The sequence below is a fragment of the Brachypodium distachyon genome, chromosome 4 (genome assembly GCF_000005505.3).
Source record: "Brachypodium distachyon strain Bd21 chromosome 4, Brachypodium_distachyon_v3.0, whole genome shotgun sequence".
Classification (NCBI taxonomy): Eukaryota; Viridiplantae; Streptophyta; class Magnoliopsida; order Poales; family Poaceae; genus Brachypodium; species Brachypodium distachyon.
Genome location: NC_016134.3, coordinates 12135485 through 12157827, shown reverse-complemented (window position 1 = coordinate 12157827; position 22343 = coordinate 12135485). Strand labels below are relative to the sequence as shown.

Here is a 22343-nt window from a genome sequence, read left to right as displayed (position 1 = left end):
CGACCGTGCGGATATGTGCAGAGCTGGGCTTGGGCTGGAACCTAGCTAGAGTACACACGCTGGATCAGAATCTGAGAATTAGAGGCCCAATAGTAGTGCGGCCGGCCGTCCTCGAACAACACGTCCATTGGAGTGGCCCAAGAGTAGTGCACCCCCACATATTACAAGGCATGGACCAAAAGCCCAATAGGCCGAAACCTTTGGTATTTTCGGCCGTCCGCGAACAACAAGTCCACATGGATGGAAGCCCAAGACTCCCTCCCATCGAGATCTATCTCAAGATTCAAGAGTTCGGTTTCCCCACCGACGCCGAAAATACCAATGGAGGAGCCCAAGCCCAAGGTCTCCGCGGCGGAGCCTGCCATGGAGAGAAGCTCCGACATGTTCGACCTGTTGGACATCTTGGCCAAGGCGGGGATCATCGAGGAAGAGGAGGAAGACGAACACGACCTCGCCTCCAAATCCAAGTCTGCTGCAGCGGCAGCGGAGAAGAAGAGGCCGCCGTTCGGTTGCAGGGAGCTGAAGTGTTGTTGGCTTTGTTGGCTTCTGCTCCCGTACTTGTATATCTGGTGGCTCTCCAAAGCTATTCTAGCTAGGAGGTACTCCTAGCTTGTTGCCTGTATGTTTTATCGGTTTTCTCTAGTCAAGAGCATCTTCAACGGCATACCCATATTTCTCTACAAAACCCAAAAACTACTAATATGAATATTTTGCCCCAAAAACTGGCTCCTGCAGCATACTCAGAAAAGTTGGATACCCAAATTTTTTTGGACAGCTACCCATATTTTAGCCCCCAATACCCAAAATATGGGTATTGAAAGCTAAAATATGGATAGCCACCCATCCATCCCGAAAGGCACGCGCGAAGCCAACTGCCCACTTCCGAGCGATTCCGCGTCGTCTGCCGCCCGACCGCGCCGCCTCCCATGCCCCGTCCGGCGAGATGGAGACCGCCGGCGACCTCCCCCGTCGAATCCGGCCACCTGGGCTGCCTCCCCCGCTTCCCCGTCCTCCTCGACTCCGGCCGCCGTCGTTGTCGCGGCCCCCTCCTCCTCGACTCCGGCCTCCGCCGTCGTAGCGCCCCCCTCCTCCTCGCATCGTCCCTGCGGCAGACAAGAACGCCCCCGCTCCGGCAGACAAGGAGGAAGCTCCGGCGACGTCTCCGCGCCAGCGTCGCTGCGCCCGACCTCCCCTGTGTCCCCGCGGATCCTCTGCCTCTCCAATTTGGGGTTCGATTTGGGCAATTAGGATTTGATTTGGGGCTGATTTGGGGAAGACGGAGAATTGTGAAAAAAGAAAAATGAAAAGAAAAAGAATATAGGTATGGGTATCCAGTTTTGGGTATGCTGCAAAAGTTGGACACAATTTGAGTACCCATATTTTCTCTCTCCCCTATCCATATTAGTTTTGGGTATCCAAAATATGGGTATGCTGTTGGAGATGCTCTAAAGGAGCCACAGTTTAGCAACACGTCCGGACACGAGGAGCTGTACCGTGCCTCGTATATGGACTGTTGGATGCGATTCACTTGAGTAAATTACTCAAAACCATTACATTTAAAAATACATTCTAATATAACCATTCTATTGTTAATTTCTCCAAAAAGCCACCATTTTGGCGCTACTTGTTGCTCTGACCACTAATCTCATAGTTGGATGCATTTTGACACGGAATATGACAAATGGAACCACCGGTCAGGTCCACCCTAGACTAGAGTCCAGATACTCGCCGATATAAACTAAGGGAGTGTTCGGAAGTCCTCCCACTTCACGAAATCCACTAATCCAGCTCCCAATCCCGATTCTAGTGTCGTTGGTGGAGCGAAAAATGTTCGGTGCTGCTTCCATTGGCTGCTGGGCCAGAAGCCCATTAGTACAAGTTGCAACCAACCGAGCCCAGAATTGGAGCACCCAATTCAGCCTGTTCTGGCCAACAAGGGAGATCGAGCCTGCGGAGGAGTGGCGATCGAGCCGTCGAGGGAGATCGAGGATTCGAGGGAGACCGCGGGACTGTACGGGCCGATCTCGCTGACTAGGACGCCGTCGGCGAGCTCGTCGCTCGCGTGTCAATCTGGAGGGGATGAGTCAGGGGAGGCGGCTAGGGCAGGTGGGCGTTGTTCCTTGGTCGCGGCAGCTGCTCCTCCGGCGGGCGACTCGGCAGATGTGGCTGCGACGGAGAGGAGGATTGGGCGAGGGTAATGGAGGATTGGACGGAGGGAGGAGGAAGTGGACTACCAGAGGACTAATGGAGGCGACCCTGCCAGCAACAAGTCTATGGCATCCAATTGCAGTCGGCTCGAGGAAAGGAGGTGCTCTGAACCGTTTTTCACTTAAGCTGTGGCAGTATTCCGTAATTTCACACTGCTCCGTGTTTTGCTACTCCAGGAATCTCGAAAAAAGGTGCTCTGAGTTTTGTATAGCAAATTGGGTTGGCTTCCCGGATCTCGCTTCTTGGAGTTAAGAGTGTTCGGCGCTGATCCACGGTGGAGTTTTGAGAAGCTGGAAACTAGAGGACATCCGAACACACCCTAAGAGTCCATAATTTCAAGGTATCTTCACAGGGCATAGGGATAGTAGTCTGTAGCAATATATGGGCACTCTTTTTTTTTTGAAAATAACATATGGGCACTATATTAGTCTTACACTTCAGGTAACTGTGACCCAATTTTAAAAAGAAAATTTAAAACGAATTATCCAATTCATCATACATTTATACAACGTATTTAAGGATACACAAACATGATTTACATGCCCGAAGCAACGCATCGGTTCTACACCTAGTTTTCAGTAGTGAGCCATACACAACCTTAAGAGGAAGACAATGGTCCAGCTAGCCGCCTCACTGTCGAATAAATATGATTCCAAGAGCAGCCAATCATCACCTGCACACCTGTCAGAGGGAATAGCACAACACTTCTATTGGGTATGGGTATAGCATACAGTTCTGCAAAACGTGAACAGCATTCGTATAGCATACGTTCACATCATCCTTAATAACGAATATATAATCTTTCTCCTTACTACTGATATAACTGGCACCTGCGTACAGAACATTTTCTAGACTAAGTGTATAGAACTAATAGGTTAATTGTGTCAGAAATCAGCATCGGATTTCAAGCACAATTTTTTTGAAGTTGAGAAGCTTTTTTGTGTCCACGCATTATACGCACACCACACACGTCCATATCTTAAAATAGCCCAATGGATTTTCTTGATTGTTCTCAAATTTTCCTAGTGGAAATGTGTCCATCTCCACCTTCCTATCCACCGAGCATAGAATCTTCCATCTCTTCAGCAAAGCCAGCCCTTGATGTCCTGATCCACAGATGTGATGCATACCTTTGGTTTGAAGGTTCAAAATTTCCAGGAAATTACGGTGTGTGTCCGAAATTTCGACGATCCTTCCTGTCAAATATTTTGATTTGGCTATAATTAGAGCCCAACGCAAAATAGCTTGTATAAACTTGCTTTATCCTGAAATTCACTATGTCGTTTTTCTTTTTTTAATGAGAACCGAGTAATGAACTTGTGTAACCCGTACCAGTCAGATCTAAGTACAATTTCATAAATTTTGGTAAATTTTCGGTGGAATTTCAAACACCAAAAATCTGAAAATCCTGAAATTTTGGTATTTTCAGTAGGTACCAAAACTTCCCCAAAATGAAACTTTAAACCTTGTGCATACCTATCGGTTGCTTTCTCTCCGATCTATAGGAGCATTCCTAGTTTTCATCAACAAAGGAATATAGCTGTAGCTACCTAGCAATGACAATAACAACAGAACCCCTACGGCCAGTCTATCATCTCCACACTATAATAGTACTACACAGGGGGGGCATAATTGACCCCACAAATTACCGTCTCTGATACGACAAGCTTTGCAGATGGATAAAGTTGAAAAACAGTCACAAATAACATGTGCTAGCTGGTCGAAACGGTCTGTGCTGAGTGGTAAATCACAACCATAAGTGAATATATCACAGACGGTTTCAGATAACATCCGTGTCTGATACTATAGTCATCATAGATGGAGCATCTATAGAACCGTCTATAAAGATTTTCTAGGTTACACATTCTATTTTTGAGCTTGCTTCAAAACAAAATGCATTTTATAGATTAATTATAGACAAAGTTAAATGATTACTTTCGTTGTTAACTAATAACAGTCACCAATATTCAAATAATAATTAATTATTTTTGTAGAGTGTCTTGCATGGTGTAATTAAAAAAAAACTCAATCAGGTGGAAGACATCCCCTGACTTTTTTTTCAACCTAGGTAGCTATTCAGGCTCACAACCATGTGCATGTGCCCGATGCACCTCAAGAGAGTTCTCTGTTGTATGGTTTAATCAAAATGTCCCAAACAATTAATGATATGTTGTATTGGCCTTAACACAATGTACAAGATGAGTTTATGTCTTGCCTTCCCATGAGGAGTTTGTTGACGCATACGTGACCTGCATGTCCGAACACTCAACCAAGGTACTGAAAAGTCTATGATTTTGCATATGATTGAGGACACTGATTTTCAATCTTCTGTTGTCACACGGGAAATGTCCTCTTGCACCTGGGTGCGACCGCACCCTCAATCTGCACCTTACATAGCACGTTGAGATTCGTAAACGCTATCTTTCTCCTATATGTATTTGGATCCGCATGCCCATTTTAATTTTGTATTCTTCAACAGTGTTGGGCCCACCATGTGTTTTGTTTCCCTTCCACCATCACCCGATTTCTCTGCCCCCACCTCCCCCCACGCTATCTTCCTCCTCCGCCTTTCTCTCTCACTTTTCTCTCCCCTGCTCCCGTCCGACGGTGGCGACCGCCGATTGCTGCTCCCGTTCGCTGCCAGCTCTGCCCTTGTCCACTCCGTCCTTGTCCATTTCGACTAGAAGAACCCGTCCGCCTGCTCCTCCTGCGCCATGGATGTTGTCGGGGTTCGGCCGGCTCCAGAACGAGCCGCCGTTCTCGAGATTCCGCGGCTGGATGCCGGAGTTGGGGAAGACGCTGCGGTTGGACGTTGTCGGAGCCGGACCCCGCGAAGACGAACTCGGTGAAGATGTTGGTGGCGCCATGGACGAGCTCCGCCATGAGAGAGAGAGGGGGCGGCTGGTGCTGGCGAGCGGCGGCGGTGCGGCGCGGCCGGGCCCGGGCGTGGGGGTGGCGGCACCCCGGCGGCTTTTTCGTGCCCGGGCAGGGGGGCGGTGGCACCACGCGTTCGCGTCCTGCTGACCGTGGCCACGCCGTGGACGAGCTCCGAACTGCGACAATGGATCATGGCCACGTCGTGGCCGAGCTCGGAACTCCGGCGGCCCTCCCCCTGCTCCGACGATTTGTAGCTCGGTTTATTGCCCCGTCCCGCCGCCCTCGAGTTCTTGCTCGAACATGATGGCCGGGGGGGAGAGAATACCCAGGCAGGGCGCGTTCGATGTCGAACTGGACATGCCCATGGCCGCCTCCATCTCCTGCTACGCCGCCGTCCCGCACCGGTTGAGGTCCCTGTTCCGGCCGCCATGGGCTGTTGGGTGAGAGAGAGGGGGGGGGGGAGGGAGGCGACATTGCTGTGGAGAGGGCAGACAGAAGAAAGAAGAAAGGGGGTTGGAATCCCACGTGCGTGGTTCCCACGTATGCCACTGCCATGTATTGCAAATGTATTTTGGAAACCAAAAATCAGGGGCACAGATCCCAAAAACAAGGTGGACGGCTCTGATTTCGGATGTGATTGCCACCCAGAGCAAAAAATCCGCTCTCGTTGTCACACACCAAAGTGTACTCGGTAAAAATCTTCCACGTGAGATCATTTGGGACTTCCAAATTCTTCCTTAGCTGTGGTGTGAGCGCTACATATCTCTTGTGGCGTCTCGAAACAAAAAGAAGGCATGCATATTGTTCCCTCTTATGACGGTGACACGCGAATAAAACAACGTACTGACATGCATGCGTGCAGGTGCTGGGCGCACTGAAACCTCCAATATAAATAGGCAAACCTAGCTCTTATGGTTTCCTCAAGCCCAATTAGCATCGATCAATATCGACAGATTTAGTCAGTCATGGCATGCAGAACTCGTGCATATTGCATGCACATGTCCCTAATAAGCATCCTCCTCCTTGCTTCCACTCTGGTGCCGGCCGGCTCGGTGTCGACGCCGACCTACCGCATCGAGCTCACCCACGTGGACGCCAATGGTGGCTTCACCAGGGAGGAGCTCCTCCAGCGCGCCGAGGACAGGGCAGAGCTGAAAGCAGCCATGCTATCAAACACAGACGCCAAATACACAACCAGTGCCGAATATAGCACCTACGAGTACCTGATGGAACTTGAGATCGGCGAGTCGCGGCAGCGCTTCAAGGCCGTGGCCGACACCGGCAGCGAAATGGTGTGGACGAAGAAGCTGGAGAACTGCCGTTGCGACGCCTCGCACACCTTCACCCGCTGGTCCTGCTCCCACCCCGACGTCATTTCAGAGGCTAATCCCAAACAAGTACCGTGCGGGTGCGAGGCGAGCACAGCAGCAGGCAGCTGCTGCAGCAAGGACGGGCCGTGCATGTTCAAGAAGAGCTACGGCAGCGGCAGCGCCTCGGGGTTCATGGCTACTGAGAATCTGGCCTTGCCGGGCAAGGATCCCATCCGCGCCCGCTTGGGCTGCGCCATCGACAGGGGCAACAAAATGTTGCTGCCGCCATCCGCCGACGGGGTCGTCGGGCTTAACAGCGGCAAAGACTCGCTCGTGAGGCAGCTGGATGTCAAAAAGTTCGCATACTGCCTCAGCAAACGGCCGCTTGATGGTAAAACCGCGCCGAGAAGCTGGCTCTTGTTCGGCGATGAACTTAAGCTCAGCGCTGCCGACAGCATGTCGTCCTCCGTGGCGACCACGCCGCTGGTCCACGCCTCGGACGCTAAGCAGAATCGCGTGGGAAATTTGAAGTACCACGTGCAGCTGGATGGCATCTCCATTGGCACAGATGAGATGCACGAGTCGGTCCCAAAGGAGAGCTTCAAACTGAAGAGCGATAAGGATGGGAACAAGGGGGTGATGTTCGTAGATTCGGGCGCCTCCATCACGTACCTTGAGAAGAGTGTTTTTGAGCGACTCCTCAAGCTGCTAAACATGGAAAAGTTCAAGCTGGTAGCCGATGGTAACGAAAATGATAATAATAATAATAATAAGAAGAAATATTGTTACCGGCTAGCTCATGGAGTGAGCGAGGGGCCACAACTGGTGCTCCACTTCCACGAAGCCAAGATGCATCTTCCCTGGGCCAACTATATGGTCGAGAGCGAGCTTGGGTCAGGGTTGTTCTGCTTGAAAATCGGTGAGCACAAGGAGCATTCGGTCCTGGGCAATTTCCAGCAGCAGAACATGCACATGCTCTTCGACCTCGCTCACAACAAGCTGCAGTTTGCTCTGCACAAGGACTGCAGTAACCTGTGATCCACAAAAATATTAATGCCTAGCTATATATATGCACGAATAACTATGCAACTTAAATAAAGCGGGCATCGATCATATACAAGTGAGAGCCGAGAGGGATCGATCGCCTAAAGTCATTCAGTACACATAAATGTTTATACCTGCCCGCGTGTGTATGTGCGTCAGTGAATGAGTGGGACTATTGTGTATGTGCGCTTGTATGCTCTTTAAAAATATAAATCAGCATCTGTGCTATGTACCTCTCTACTTATGTATAATAGATATATCCAGCAGGTTCAGGACCCCTCGAAGGGAAATAGCCCTGCATTTGATTCCTGCTTTCAGCTTTATTATATCTACAGAAAATTTGTGCAATGTTATGGAACTAGCTAAACCATTGACAAATCTTTTACAGAAACAGAAAGCATCCTCAGTTCAAAAAAAAAAAAAGAAACACAAAGCATCCAGTTGGACACCACAGGCTCAGGAAGCTTAATTTTCATAAGTTGAAGCAAGCTATGAGTAACACCCCGGTACTAGCATTAACCTTTGGTCATAGACGGCGCGCATGGTGCTCATGAAGAAGTGGGGGATCCCGTGCGACGGGGTGACCCCTTCAGCCGACGAATTGCTCCAGTACAGACAGCTATCCGCGTCCCCGCTTCTGGATGCTTTCGTGGAAGCGATGTCGGAGCTGGTGGCTTCGTCCCAGTCGGCGCCGGCGCCGGAAAAGGTGGTGTCCGAGCCGCTTACCGCTGTCTGAGTTGTTCTTTTGTGCTCCTGTCGGGTGGTGTGTAGTTTGGTTATCCAATGTATCAGGTTAAGATTATTATGGGTTTAGGGGGAACTGCCGGCTTCCCATGGTGTGATTCTCTTGTCCGGATGTGTGTGTGTGGGAAATTTATAATCCCAGTGTGTTGGTCTGCTCTCAGTACTGGTCGGAGTAGGTTCTTCTGCTCGTTTTTCAGTGAGTGTGTGGCTACTGAAAGTGTCAGTTCTGAGTTGTACAATGTTTTCAAATGGAGTTAGCCATCTTTTCTTGGAATTTTTTTTTTTGAACTAGTGGGCCTCCCCACCGATTTCCATTAGAGAAACCGCTCAACAGTTATTACAGCGTTCCAGTTTTTGCACAGGGCAAAACTAAAACCAGCTACAAAGAGAAATACAGATAAACGGCCAAAGATCCCCTGATCTGGCATACAGTTGAGCAAAAGCAAAACTCAGCAAAAGTGATACCTCAGTACAGACACCCAACACACACACATAAACCAGAACTGATACACTGCCAAATCAACCACCCAGTCGTCGTCGTAGCAGCTGCCAGCCATGGCTTCGCGAGTATGCCTCCTGCACCACCTTCCTGATCTTGCACACCCCGGCCTCAAGTATTCTTCGTCTTGACTCTTTCTGCAGAATGTTCCACGACAGGAGAATGTTACAAAGGGAGAAAATCAGTGCTGTAGGATCACTAGGCATCTGTTGTCGGAAACAGGCATCTTTTCTTGGAATGTTCAGGGCCTCAATAATCCAGCAAAATGAAGAGCGGTGATGTCTGCTGTGCAGGAGCAAAAGTGCAATATTGTGTGCCTTCAGGAGACGAAGATCAGCATTTTAAGTCAAGCGCTGGTAACTGAAATTTTGGGGACAGTTTTATTTGGTTGCCTGCAGATAGGACAAAAGGGCGAATTCTGATTGCTTGCAACAGAGATTTCGAGATTTCCGCGGATCAGTTGGCAGTTGGTAATTTCTCTATTACGGGAATTGTGCGGGACAGATCAAACAATGACGAATGGGCTATAACTGGGGTTTACGGACCACAAGAGGACGGGGATAAAATTCAATTCTTACAGGAGATGAGACAGACTCACACTATGGCGCAGCAAAAATGGATGTTAATTGGCGATTTCAATCTGATCCGAAGAGCAAATGAAAAACGCAGCTCAAATCTCAATCTACGTATGATGGGCTGTTTTAGGAACACAATTGATGATCTCGAATTGTTGGAAATTCCACTGCATGGAACTTTACATGGTCCAGCGAAAAGCAGAACACTGACCACATTCTTATTGATAGAGTTCTGGTGTCTAAAGAATGGGAATTGTCGTATCCTCAATATCAGTTGCGGCCGGCATCAACGGCAGTCTCGGACCATTGCCCAATAATTCTTAAAAAGATGCAGACTCAACACTTCAGAGGCTTCCGTATGGAGCAGTTTTGGACCGAGTTACAGGGCTTTGAGGATGTGGTAAAAGATGCATGGCTGCAGCCGGTTCAGTCAGAAGACAGAATAAAGAGGCTCCACATTAACGTGTCCAGGACTTGCAGGGCATTAAAGAAATGGGGAAATACAATCAAAAGGAAAAATGGTTTGATGGCGGCTATTGCATCTGAATTAGACTTGGCCCAAGAGGATAGGGAGTTGTCGGAGGCGTAGCGAGAACTCAGAAAATTGCTAAGCTAGGCTGCTTGGTTTGGCTGCAATCGATAGAGTAAAATAGAGACAGCGTTCTCGTATCACTTGCATTAGAGCTGGTGATGCTAACACAAGACTTTTCCATCTGCGGGCAAATGGCAGGAGAAAAAAAAAATCATATTCCAGTTTTGCAAGGGCCGATGGGGCAGGTTTAGAACAACAACAGAAGGGGAAGGTTCTGTTTGAGCATTTCGCTGGACTGCTGGGTGCTTGCCCCAGGAGAAATTTGAGTTTCAATTGGCAAGAGCTTGGAATTAATACACCGAGCTGGAGCACCTGGACATCGCTTTCTCAATGGAAGAGTTGGAAAGATCAATTAAGGAATTACATGCTCAAAAAGCCCCGGGGCTGGATGGTTTGACAGGAGCATTCTATAAAAAAAATGTTGGAATTTCATCAAGGAGGACCTGCTTTTGGCTTGCAATCAGTTTCATGACTTACGAGCTTGGCATTGGAAATTACTCAACTCTGCAAACATTGTGCTCTTGCCAAAGAAGGGGGATGCTCTGCTTGCATCTGATTACAGACCTGTAAGCTTGATGCACAGCACATCGAAGATTTTGTGCAAAATGTTGGTGATGCGGCTGGCTCCTGAGCTCAATGCTCTTGTTTCGCCGAACCAGAGCGCTTTTATAAAAGGAAGATGTATACACGATAATTTCCTGGATGTGAGAAGTGTGATTAAAGAAGCTCATTGCAAGAAGCAGCCTTTGGTTTTCATGAAATTAGATATTGCAAAGGCCTTTGATTCGGTCAATTGGGGATATATCATTGAGGTTATGCAACAGATGGGTTTTGGGCAGCGGTGGCGTGACATGATTTCGCTTCTATTCGCGTCCTCCTCATCCAAAGTGATGTTGAACGGAATTCCGGGAGATTCTTTTATTCACAGAAGGGGGCTGAGGCAGGGAGATCCCTTATCGCCGATGTTATTTATACTTGCTATGGAGCTTCTCCGATGTCTGTTTGACAAAGCAACTGAGGCCAGCATTCTGTCCCTGCTGAGTTCGAGATCCGCTCGATTGCGCATGAGTTTCTATGCAGATGATGATGCTCTCTTTATTAATCCGGTAAAAGAAGAAATCTCGGCTGTGCGGCAGTTGCTTACCACGTTTGGGGAAATTTCAGGATTGAAAACTAGTCTGGGAAAATGCATCGCATATGGAGTTAAATGTGAAGGCCTGGATATGCAAGACATTCTAATGAATTTTGTCGGCATCAGAGGGCAGCTGAAGAGTCAAAGTACAGCCGCTGATTGACAAGATCGCAGGGAGACTAAAAGCTTGGAAGGGCCGGATGCTTTCGTGTGTTGGGAGATTGGTACTGATAAATTCCGTGCTAACTGCATCTGCCACTTACTATTTGACAGCTTTTCAGGCAAGCAAGTGGACCATCAAAAGGATCGATAAATTGCGAAGGAATTTTCTGTGGAATGGGAATGAAGAAGCCCATGTGGGGGGGGGGGGGGGGGGGGAATGTATGGTAAACTGGAGAGCTGTGTGTCCTCCGAAAAATAAGGGAGATCTCGGCATAAAGGAAATTCAGATTTTCAGTCGTGCGCTCAGGCTCCGTTGGCTTTGGCAGAATTGGATGCCGGAGGATAGACCTTCCAAATTTTTGGTGTTCATCCTTTGCAAACCCCTCATCCACTTTCCCTTGTCCAGAGCTTGGCTGACAGATATCTTCTTTCGGCGAGCAATCGCAAACAACTGTGGCGCCATCTAATTCTGATCCTTCATTTTTTTGCCGACTTGTGTTACTCCAGTACGACTTGTACCCTCCTGCAGACTCTACAAGCTCCTCGAGCATGCAGGAGGAGGACTCGTGGACCGTCCCTATTTAAAGAAACTATTCTTAATCAGGCATTCAGGCTACATAATGGATTGCCTCATGGCACTTCCCTTACTCAGCCATGAATGGCAAGGGGATAGGTTTTAGGATTGAACCAACGGGCGACGCCGCGCGCTAGGCATGTAGCGCAACTGCCCGGTGAAGTGCAGTGTATGCATCATGCACCTGACAGGCCAGATGAGCATACAAGGAAGGCTAATTAAGATCAGCGCTGGAGATTGCATCGTGCCGTGAGACTACCGCGCTGACGTTAGCTGTTTACTGCTCATCTGATTCTAAATTCTTAACTCAAATTTACCCAAATATGGATGTATCTATTATTAAAAAGCGTTTAGATACATGTAATATTTTGACAACAATTTAGCATCGGAGGAGTATTCCCATAGGTTTTATATATAAGGCGAAACATTAAAAACATGCCATGATACCCGACCGAGGTAACAACCCTGTATATATCTAAAGACTAGAAAAAGGTTAGGGTTCAAAAGGAATTTATATGGTTGAAGATTGGTTTAAATAGGGTCAATCTCGAATTAATTATAGAACACTCTAGATGAATTAGAAAAAAGTGTGTAGAATGTTCTACTGTGTACAGTTTGATCCAAGATTTACTACAGTACTAAAAGAGATTCACGTAAATAGGAGCATGTGGTTCAAAAGTTACAATGCTGTTTTGCTGAAGGTTTCTGCCGCTGTAGGAAATCGGCAGAGAGGGCTACGTTCAAACCGAACCGTTGGATCTAAACTAGGATTGGATCTAGCTTTTAACCAAGGTTTGACCCCGCTGACTTGTTGACCGGGTGACATGGCAAGCTGACCGGGCTTTGACTGTGACGTGAACCAATCGCCTCACGCCACGTGGCACGGGCGTAACAGGGGCCTTCGGCTCTCGCCTGAAAACGGCTCTGACGCACGGCGGTCGCCGGCGAGAGGCGGAGGAGGTAGAAGGGATGCGAACGAAATCATGGGAGGCGGCGTGTTACCTCGTCGGCGGGCGAAGGATGTGGCCGGTGTCGAAGAAGAAGCGGCGGCGGCGTAAGGTCGACGGCGACAGGCGGCTCCGGGCGATGCGCTCGCCCAGGGGATATCGCAGCGTGTTCGCCGAGTCGAGGTGAGTCCATTGGTGGCGTCTTAGTCGCCGATTGGGGCGCTTCGGCAGAGCAATTGCTCGCCGGGGTAAAGGGCCGGTGTGGGGTTGAAACGGATGCGGTGGAGCTCTGCGCGTGAGGGGATAAGGCCGGCCGGGTGCGGGCTGGATAAGGATGGGCGCGCGGGTGCGGGATGATGCACCAGGGCGGGGCGGCGGGGGGAAATCGTGGCGGCCGTTGCAGCGAGAGGGTAGGGCAAGGCGCGGCAGGTAGAAGATGGCGCCGACAGGTGGGCCCGACGTGTCGGTGTCTGAGGGTGAAAAGAGAGAGAAAGAGGTGGGCAAGACCTGGGGCGCTGGATGAAGATCGGACGGCCCGAAAGGAAAGATACAGATTCAGGGTTTAAGTAAAAGGGCATTCAGTGGAAATACGCTTTTTATTTCATAGTGGAAATACGCTTTCCAACAGGGAAACTCCATTCCTCGAAACACGATTTCCAACAAGGAAAACGCATTCTCAGCCGGAAAAAGAAAAAAATAGTTTTTTTTTAAAGAAAACTGTAAGAGAGACCCCTATGGTATAAATAGGAACCTAAATTCGCATCCGTGAGAACTTGAATCCATGTGTTGGGATTGTACATCCACTCCTCCAACCAAGTGAGCTAGGCCCACTTTTCTAAAAAAAAATACGAATATTTTCTTGCTTAATAAAAGACAGAAAAAAATAAAACCACTAAAATATCAAATGAGCTCTGAAAAATTATAGACAATTCTAAAAATATCATTACTCGGTTAGGGTTTAGGAAAGGTTTTTTCCACCGACAAATTTTTTTTATAATTTTTTTTAATTCAAATGAGCCTTCAATAAAATCCAAATAAATTTCCGAAAACACCATTAGGGTCCAATAAATTAAAAAAACAGCATCGATCACCAAGTCAAGCTGTTTTGAACCATTATTGACGTTTCCAACTTCATAATTGGGAAAGTCATTTTATTCTCTCTCTTAACTCATTAACTGAGTTTTTTGTAATAATTTAAATTGATTTAAAACTTCAAAATAAAAAATGCAAAAGGGTCCAAATGAAATATCTTGAACTTATATAAATCTCTCAACCATGTGATATAATTTGGATAGCCATTTTAATGCACTCTTTTATTAAAACTCAAACATGGGCAAGGAAAATTGAAACAAATACAGAACCTTAACGAAAGGCTTTAAAAAAACGTTCTAAAGTCAGGAAATTTTGGGCCGTTACATGAAAAATAAAACGAAACTTCGTGGAGGCAAAAGTACATTTTTATTGTACTCCATATAGATTGATAGAAGTCAAAGGCAACATATACAAGAAAGTCACAATTTTATTACGTAGAGTAGATAACTGTTTATGTAATTTAACGTCAGATACATAACAAGTAGAAGTAACAGTTTTCGACGGACATGACAGTGCACACAAAAGGAATTAATTAGCGTGTGAAACAATTGTGCTACGCAGCCTCTCAGGCTCGAATTATTTATTTATTTGTGCATGGATGGGTGGTGCTTTGCTGATGTTATTAATTATTTGTAGTAGGCGGCGACAGAGTAGTAGGACTGCAGCACGGTGAGGACGAGCAAGATAGCAGAGGCAATGACGGAGGTAGTCACCCACGGGTTGGTGAAGTAGCCGCTCACCAGAGCGGCACGCCAGGTGGGCAAGCGCCTGCTTTGGTACCTGGCTACTTCCTCCATGACGCCAGCGAGGTAGTTGCGGCTTGCAGAGGTGTGCACCTCCGCACAGAGACGGCTGAAGAACTCCATGGCAGTATCTGCCCTATTGCCGTTCATGTGGTTGACCAGCACCCCACACCGGTGGAGGAGCCGCACGTCTTGGGCGGTCTTCAGGAGGCAGTCCATGAAGATGAAGTAAGCTGTAATGCGGCCCGGCGTACCCAGGTAGGTCTGCTCGAACGCGATCAGGTTCCGGAACAAGGGCTCGCTGTAGTCGAATAGCTGCAGCGGCGGGATCTCTAGCTTGCCCTTCCGAAACCTGATGTCCAGAAAGCTGGTGGTGGCGCCATGCTTCCTTGTCCGTGGTTTGAACTCAACGCCGGCCTCCTCTAGCTCCTTGGCGCACGGTAGCCAGTGGGTGAGCTCAGCCTCCGCCTCCAATAGTATGGATGACTCGTTGGGATCAAGAGGAGCAGTGGGCTCCTGGCCCAACGGGAAGTCGATGGAGAGGTAGAATAGGTGGAGGAGGTGGTGCACATCCTTGCAGGCGATGGGTGCGGAGTGCAGACGGCGAGGGTGGAGCGAGCTCAACAGCTGGAGGCCGCCGTTGACAAGGTCGCAACTGTCGCCGCTAGTATTGATCTGCTTGTAGAGCTCTTGGAGGACGAAGAAGGGGACCTGGTTGCTGAGCAGCAGCAGATCACGCTTCACGGTTCCCCACACCCAACACCGGCCTAACCGTTGGGTCCACTCGTCCTCATCATCTTCGGCCGTCCGATTGTACTTGAGCAGTCGTCGGAGCACGAAGCAACCGTCCATAAGCATCTTCATAGCCAGATCCTCATTGGTCATGCTGCCCAAGACATTGGAGGAAGAAGAAATTGTGCTGTAGGCGGCACGAACTCGCGGTGCGAGGCCCATCATCATGTTGAAGCAGTTGAGAAGCAACGGCTCATGAACCTCCGGCGACCAGGCGGCGACCGGCCGCTGGCGCCCCACGATGAGCTTGCGGACGCAACACCACTTGTAGTCCTCCATCCTGAGCATGCGGGCCGTGCCGCGCTGGCTGTCAAAGAGCGGACCGATGCAGACCACTTTGGGGGTGTACGCGCCCTTGTTTCCCTCGGCGAGGTCCCCGGGGACCTCGCAGATGGTTGGCAGCTCTGCGGGCCAGTGAGCAATCGCTTTGCTCACCTTCGTCTTCATCGTTGTGAAATCCTGGGGTATCTCCTGGTCCTTTTGTTTTGGCTGCGCCAGGGGTGTCTCCTCCTTTTTTGTTGATAGCACGTCGGGTTTCTTCTCCTGGTTGTTGATCTCTTCATCAGCTGATGATTACAGATCCATTCATATTGCCAGTCAAGCTTGATCATTAAATGGTTGCAAATTAATGTTACTCCCTCCGTCCCATAACATGAGGCACGCGCACATCACTAAATCATCAATTTAGCTAACTAAATATAAATTAAAAAAATTAAAAAATTATATCATTAGAAAGTTCTTTCGATAACGAAACATAATTGTGACTTTTTGTTAAGAAACATACATATTTAATTAATCAAATTGAAAATATAGGAATGCGTGCGTGCCTCATATTATGGGATAAGGGAGTACACTAACTATATAATTAAAGTACGGAGAAATATGCTTTCAAGAAATAAAAAATTACGTAGTACTTAATCCAAAGACAAATTGGGAATCAATTATTACTCTTGGTATATATTATTACCCTTCCTACCTTGTGGTGCAGTAGGAGCGCCTGGTTCTGGCATTGGTCCTTCATCATCATCCATGGACCAAAGTTGTTGCCCTGAAAAATAATAACCCGAGCTAATTGATTGTGAGTGCGTAATTGTGTGCACATCTGAATTTCTTAGAACATGGAGTATTGTTGTTTCATATTATAATTGTGTGCACATAAATAAAAAAAGAGTGAATTCCATTTTTTACCCCGTACTTTCCGTCTTTTGATGCAAGTTACCCCATTTAGTGATTTTTTCTCAATTTACCCCATTTAGTGAAACCTTTGCCACTTTTTACAACATCTAATTTTTTTCTCATTTTTTCCTAAACATGACAAGTGGTTTCGCCTAAATTAATCCTTGTATATAACGCAGGGTTGGTCCGTTAGCTAACTGCCATCATCTACCAAACAAGCGTGGCTGGGAACAAGCACCCATTGATCACTTTCCATCAAATCCTTTCCATCTTCCCTGATCTCCACCCCACCCCGAGAATAAAGAAAGAAAACACCAAGGTTAGCTAGTGGAAGGGAACTGGGCGGGGCATGCAGCAGCCCGTGATCTTCCCATGATCGATCGGGCAATGGACCATGCAGCAGGTCGCCTCCACCGCAACAGCAGCGTGACTGAGGTGGAGGAGTGGTACATGAAGGTGGCGTCGAGGTTCTTCCGGGTGAAGCCGATGGCCGGTAGGAGGCCCGCCCGTCCCTGCCGCCACCACCACTACGTTACCTCGAGTCCCTCTTCCTTGATCGGCAAGAACACCATCTCCCACAACCGCGAAATCTTCATGTACAAGTATGCGCAGGTCACAGCTGGTTAGTATGCGTATATAGCTTGCTAGTGATGATGCACTGATGTGGTGTTCGTTTTGCTTGTGTGTGCATGCAGAGGGGACACGGCGGCAGGGGGATTCCTCGTGTTCGAAGGCACTCCGACAGACCATATGGCAAAAATATTAGATGGGGGAAATGGGCAAAAAATTAGATGTGGCAAAAAGTGGCAAAGGTTTCACTAAATGGGGTAAAATTAGAGAAATTTTACTAAATGGGGTAATTTGTGTCATGAAATGGAAAATAGAGGGTAAAAATGGAATTCACTCATCAAAAAATTATGTGTATTGGAGCTGTTTCAATGAGATCCCTATTTCAAAAAATTAAGTAATACAACTATATTTCAATGAGATCCCTATTTCAATCATTAGCTTCAAGTTTTATCATAGTACTCCTAGCTTCCATTTCCTAAGATGGGGCATCTTAGTTTTGTTCTGACAGAATTTTGAAGCTTGACCATGTTTATTGATAAAAATATCAGCATCAGCAATATGTTGAACAATAAATATATTCCTGAAATGTTTTTTACTTGGTATTGTATAGATGTTGATACTCAATCAAACTGACTTAGAAAAAACCGAATTGCCCTCGTTTAGGGATGGAGGGAATACAAAACTTGCAACATAGACGTATACGTTGTAGTGACTAGTCGTGTGTAGTTGTGCTTGAAATTTGGCTAGCTCCTTTACTGGTGTAATTCAATTAGTGGTAGATGAGATATCAAGTATATTGCACAAAAACCACTTGTGCATGCCATTGCATTCGTTTGTGTAAACAGTGAGTCAGCCGCCATGATTTTACCTTATAACTTTCTTACTATTTACTCCTGCCTTTCCTCAATACATGGCGTGTTAGATTTTGCTAACACAAAATATTCAATTCAAATTACTCTATTAAATTGAAGAAGAACCTAATGATATACATTATCAGTAAGTACAATTGCAGATATAAATTTCATGTTACAATTTAAAACCACATATTAACAAAACAATTATTGGCCAGAAAACCTTGTCTTAAGAAAACCTAATACCTCGTGTATATTGGGAAAAGCAGGGTGCACAATGTAGCAATACAAAAAAAAGTTGTGTAGACACTTCGGTTTTTATTTTCTGGATATATGGGAGACTTCCCGATTACTACAGTAATTCTTCGTAATCAGAGTGAATATGGTGTCATTGATGGATGTCTACGTTTGCATAAAAGCAGCATGCGATTGTGCATGCCCAAGAGCAATTGGTGTTGTTGGCAGTGTAATTAATTCGGCAAGCACAGTACAATGCACAAGTAGGCATGCAGTAGCCATAATATAAAAGAGGCTATTAGGGCATGCATGCCTGCGCAAGGGGAGCTATGCCTTCAAATTTGCTGGAACACCGCCCCTCAAACAAACACGTACTTTGCTTTGCCTTTTGAGTGTCGAACTGAGTAGAGTGATAATTACCTTCCTCTTCATCATCAGACGACATTTTCGTTGATCTTGGTATATATTAGCACAGAGAACAACTTATATTCACCCCCTAAAATTAACAACTACCTAGAACAGGCAAGCGAATCTCTGTTGCAGTATATCATTGGTGAAGCTAATTAAGGGATGCATGCATGCACATATATATAGCTAGAGGTGACGAGCTCGCGTAGAATAAATTCTTTCCTTGCTGATCTACTAAAGTCCATACCTGCAAAAGGCCGTAGAATAGATTATTGCCCTGGCTGGTTATAAAGCGCGCACATGCTAAAGACCATGTAGAATATTATTAACCCCGTTGACACGAAAGGTGCGTACATCTTTGTTTGATGAGACAAAACAAAGGTGTCCGAGACAAAACCAGAAAAAAGAATTGATAAAGATAACAAGTGAACACCAAGATTTGTATGCGTTCTTTGTTTCCAATGTAGAATGGTTCTCCGAGTTGAAGGTTTGAAGTGAGCCGAGGATTGTGAGGTTTCAGTGGCCAACACCCCCAGGATTAGTACTGCACGTACCCCACTACGGTCCACGGCTGCTGCGTAAATGTGTAGCTAATTAACAACAGAGTTCGGACAACCTAGGTTTCCAGCTTTACCCTACACTGTTTTGCACTCCATCCGTCTCATATTAAGTGTTTAAAGTGGTCCGAATATAAATGTATTTATGCCTAAAACGTGTCTAAATACATGTAATATTTCGATACTTAATATGAGATAGAGGGAGCAGTTCGCTCCCTAGTCTTCGACATGATGGGCAAAGTTATTACCCTCACAAAATTAAAGTGTCACCTCCACAAAACTAAAGTTGCCACTTCCGTTGGACAAGTTGCGACAAAACATGTGACACGATCGCAGCCACGCTCTTCTCGATCGGACAGTTGATCAACAACTTAAAGCGTTCGCTCCACGGAGACAAAGGACCAAACGTTCACTCATTATAAATTCCGAAAAAAGAAGCTATAATGTGTAAAATTGCGACTTGGCCTTTAATTAGCATAAAAATTTGAGATGCAGCTCTAGGCAGCCGAACAGCCCATGGCCCAACATCGATAATCCCGGGAGTCCCTTCGTTCTCCAGTATGCAGCCTCCCGTTCTCCACTCCTTGCCAGTGCGTCGGCTCTGTTAATTTTCTCCCCCTGGCACTATACCACGTACGGGTATTGGGAGCTTTTTGGTGGAGGCATTTTCTTAAATAGCCTTAAATAATCATTATGTGAGGCAATTTTATGAAATGCCTCCGAAAAAAGATATATCAAGGCAATTTTTAGAAAATGCCTCCAAAAAAATTAATATTAAAGGCATGTCAAAAGAAAGCCTAAAAACTGTTAATATCTGAGGCTATTTAGAAAAAAAAGCCTTAAAAACTATCAACATCCGAGGCTTTTTTAGAGAAATGCCTCAAAAACTAAGCAATATGCAAATGAGTCCTTGATGTTTGGTAGTAGAGTATTTTAAAAACAATAGTTTTGCAATACTACAGTTTTTTAGACTATAGATCTAAAATACTGCAGTTTTGATAAACTCAAGTATTTTGGAGTATTCATAATACATTGATGTGTTTGGTGGTGCTGTAAAAAAAAACTTCACTCGAGCACTTCTTCTTCCTCTCTTGCAACAGCAGCTGTGACCCCTCGGTCCCTTGCTGCCCCTTACTCCTTTACCCCATCGCTGCTCCTGCTTATCTTCCAATCCGCACGCCTTGTCCCCCCTTCCTCCTCTTCTCCCGTCCCCCTCCATTCTACCGAGCTCTCTCTTCTATTTCCCCTGCTCCTCTTCTCAAACAGCGACCTGCAGCGAGGGGCGGCGCGGCGACAGGCAGAGGGTGGCGGCGGCACGGCGACCCGCAGTGGGGGGCGGCGAGGCGACCGGCAGAGGGAGACGGCCTGCGGTGGCGGAGGCGCGACGGCCAGCAGCGGCGGAGGATGGCCGCCAGAGCAGAAGAGGACATGCCTCGATCTGCAGTGGCGACGGCGGCGCGGCGAGCTGCAGCGGTGGCCACGCATGGATCATGGATCTGCAGCGGTGGCCACGCATGGATCATGGATCTGCAGCGGCAACCATCCGATGGCCATCTGCGAGGATGCGCGCTGCTCGGCGTCGAAGCCAGATGCGGCGACGATGGGGATCCTTTTTTCTCCGGTGCTCTGTAAAAAACAAAGAGGTCCGGACCTTTTTATTTTATATAGAGGAAATACCTCAGTTTTGGGAATACTCTGGTATTAAAACTGTAGTTTAATACCAGAACTAGAGTATATCTAAAAATTGTGGTATTCTCAAAATACTGAGGAAAACTGAGCTACCAAACATAGCCAGTGTATTCAGATCCATTGATCCTGTTCCCCTTTCCATGGAGCCATGGAGGAAAGCAGCACGCCACCGGCCACCCAGCACCCATGACTGGACCCTGATTAGGACCAGCGCGCGCCGGCGGCCGTACGTCGCCTCAGACCGATGCAGCCTCTCGTCCTCCTTTCACTTCCTTCTCTCCTAGGTCGCATCCTCAACAGCATCACGCGCGGGCGCCGGCGACCTTGAGCTCCTGGAGTACATGCATCCTCCATAGCTGCAGCTAGCGTCACGAGCGTCGGCGACCTTCGTCCTAACTCTCTCCTCCAGTAGTAGGCCACCAGTGCTCCGCTTCGACCCCGTCCTCGATCCCGAACACGCGCGAGGCCGGCCGCCTGCGATCCGGCCGACCGATCTGCTCCGCCGCCTGCGACCTCTGCCGCCTGCTCCGACCGACCGACCTGAACCGCCTCGCACATCGCAACTGGATGGATCTGGGGCCATGCCTTCCCCGCGGCGATCTGTGCCGCCTGCCTGTCAAGTAGCCGCCGCTACTCCTCTGCGGCTCTGCCATCCGCCGGCCCGCGGCTGCTCGATGTATCGTGGAGTACAGCTTATTTTAGTCCCACGTCGCCAATTAACAGAAAATTCCACTGATTTATAAGTGCAGAAGATCAACGTAAGGCAAGAGCAAAAATTAGAAAGACATGTCCTTAAACATTCTTTAACAACGCTGCTAATTAAAAAAATCATATATCTGGAAAAAGATAATAAGAATGAATCAGGGAATAGGGATACAGAGGGAAGAATGATTGGATTAAATAAGAATATTTTCATAAAAAACCTCACTTTGGCAATTCAAGTCCTTTTGAAAATTGCCACAAATAGCCAATTGAAGGCTTTTTGAAAGAAAGCCTCGGTTGTTATCTTTGAAGGCTTTTTTCCAAAATGCCTAAAATGGCATTCCCCTCCCCCAACTTCCTTGTCATTTTTGAAAAAGCCTTTAAATATTTTTTGAGGCAATATATCATCATTTTGTGGCTTTTTAAAATGCTTTGGAATATAGAACGTGGTGTAGTGTGGCAGGCGGCCTATACCCCTTCCCTTCACCCTGGCGGGTGGCGGCGGCGGTCTCCTGCAGCCGACGGTCCTCTCCGCTCCCCTGCCGGCGAAGATGGTGGTGACCATGTAGAACCGACGGTCCTTTCAAGACGACGGGCGATGGCATGGTGGCAATGAGGTTCTGAAGCGGTATGTATGGCCCTGAACGATACAATGAGGTTCTGAAGCGGTACGTTCGTAACAGATCACGTTCGGAAGGTAGCATCGGGGAAGGCTTTAGGGCAGAAGAGTGCATCGAGTTCTGCACGGATTGTTTGACTGATCAGAAATCAATAGGTGTTCTCGAATCACGGCACAAGGGCAAGCTCGATGGCGAATGTGACCTTGGACATACATACCTTAATGTCTATGGAAGAGGAAGGG

At 47.4% G+C, this 22343-nt stretch overlaps 2 protein-coding genes and 1 long non-coding RNA gene across 4 annotated transcripts; 1 reads left to right on the top strand and 2 right to left on the bottom strand.

Moving 5' to 3' along the window:
* Positions 1-6083: 6083 nt before the first annotated feature.
* LOC104584468 (aspartic proteinase nepenthesin-1) lies at positions 6084-7433 on the top strand. Its single transcript, XM_010239199.2, has one exon. It carries the CDS (start codon positions 6084-6086, stop codon positions 7431-7433), a length of 1350 nt encoding a protein of 449 aa, XP_010237501.2.
* A 1013-nt stretch (positions 7434-8446) lies between these two features.
* On the bottom strand, positions 8447-13120 carry LOC106866828. The gene is made up of 2 exons (XR_001407767.2): positions 12720-13120; positions 8447-8819 (listed from the first exon to the last, which is right to left on the bottom strand). It is a non-coding gene; the product is annotated as an uncharacterized LOC106866828 (long non-coding RNA).
* Positions 13121-14165: 1045 nt separating this feature from the next.
* LOC100842670 (UPF0481 protein At3g47200) lies at positions 14166-18680 on the bottom strand. 2 transcript variants are annotated; one of them, XM_003575732.4, is made up of 3 exons: positions 18546-18680; positions 16268-16339; positions 14166-15857 (listed from the first exon to the last, which is right to left on the bottom strand). In XM_003575732.4, exons 1-3 carry the CDS (start codon positions 18568-18570, stop codon positions 14383-14385), a joined length of 1572 nt encoding a protein of 523 aa, XP_003575780.2. In that variant the 5' UTR covers positions 18571-18680; the 3' UTR covers positions 14166-14382. The 2 variants fall into 2 exon arrangements, with proteins under 2 accessions (XP_003575780.2, XP_024311091.1); XM_024455323.1 differs by having other exon boundaries at positions 14166-15834.
* Between the last annotated feature and the right edge of the window lie 3663 nt (positions 18681-22343).

Excerpts from the sequence above, each read along its gene's own strand:
- LOC104584468 (XM_010239199.2), top strand. The coding sequence starts at position 6,084 with ATGTCCCTAATAAGCATCCTCCTCCTTGCTTCCACTCTGGTGCCGGCC.
- LOC100842670 (XM_003575732.4), bottom strand. The coding sequence starts at position 18,570 with ATGTCGTCTGATGATGAAGAGGAAG. Across the intron at positions 16,340-18,545 it reads GTCTGATGATGAAGAGGAAG|GGCAACAACTTTGGTCCATG; the intron begins GTAATTATCACT and ends ATTATTTTTCAG. Across the intron at positions 15,858-16,267 it reads CGCTCCTACTGCACCACAAG|CTGATGAAGAGATCAACAAC; the intron begins GTAGGAAGGGTA and ends TGTAATCATCAG.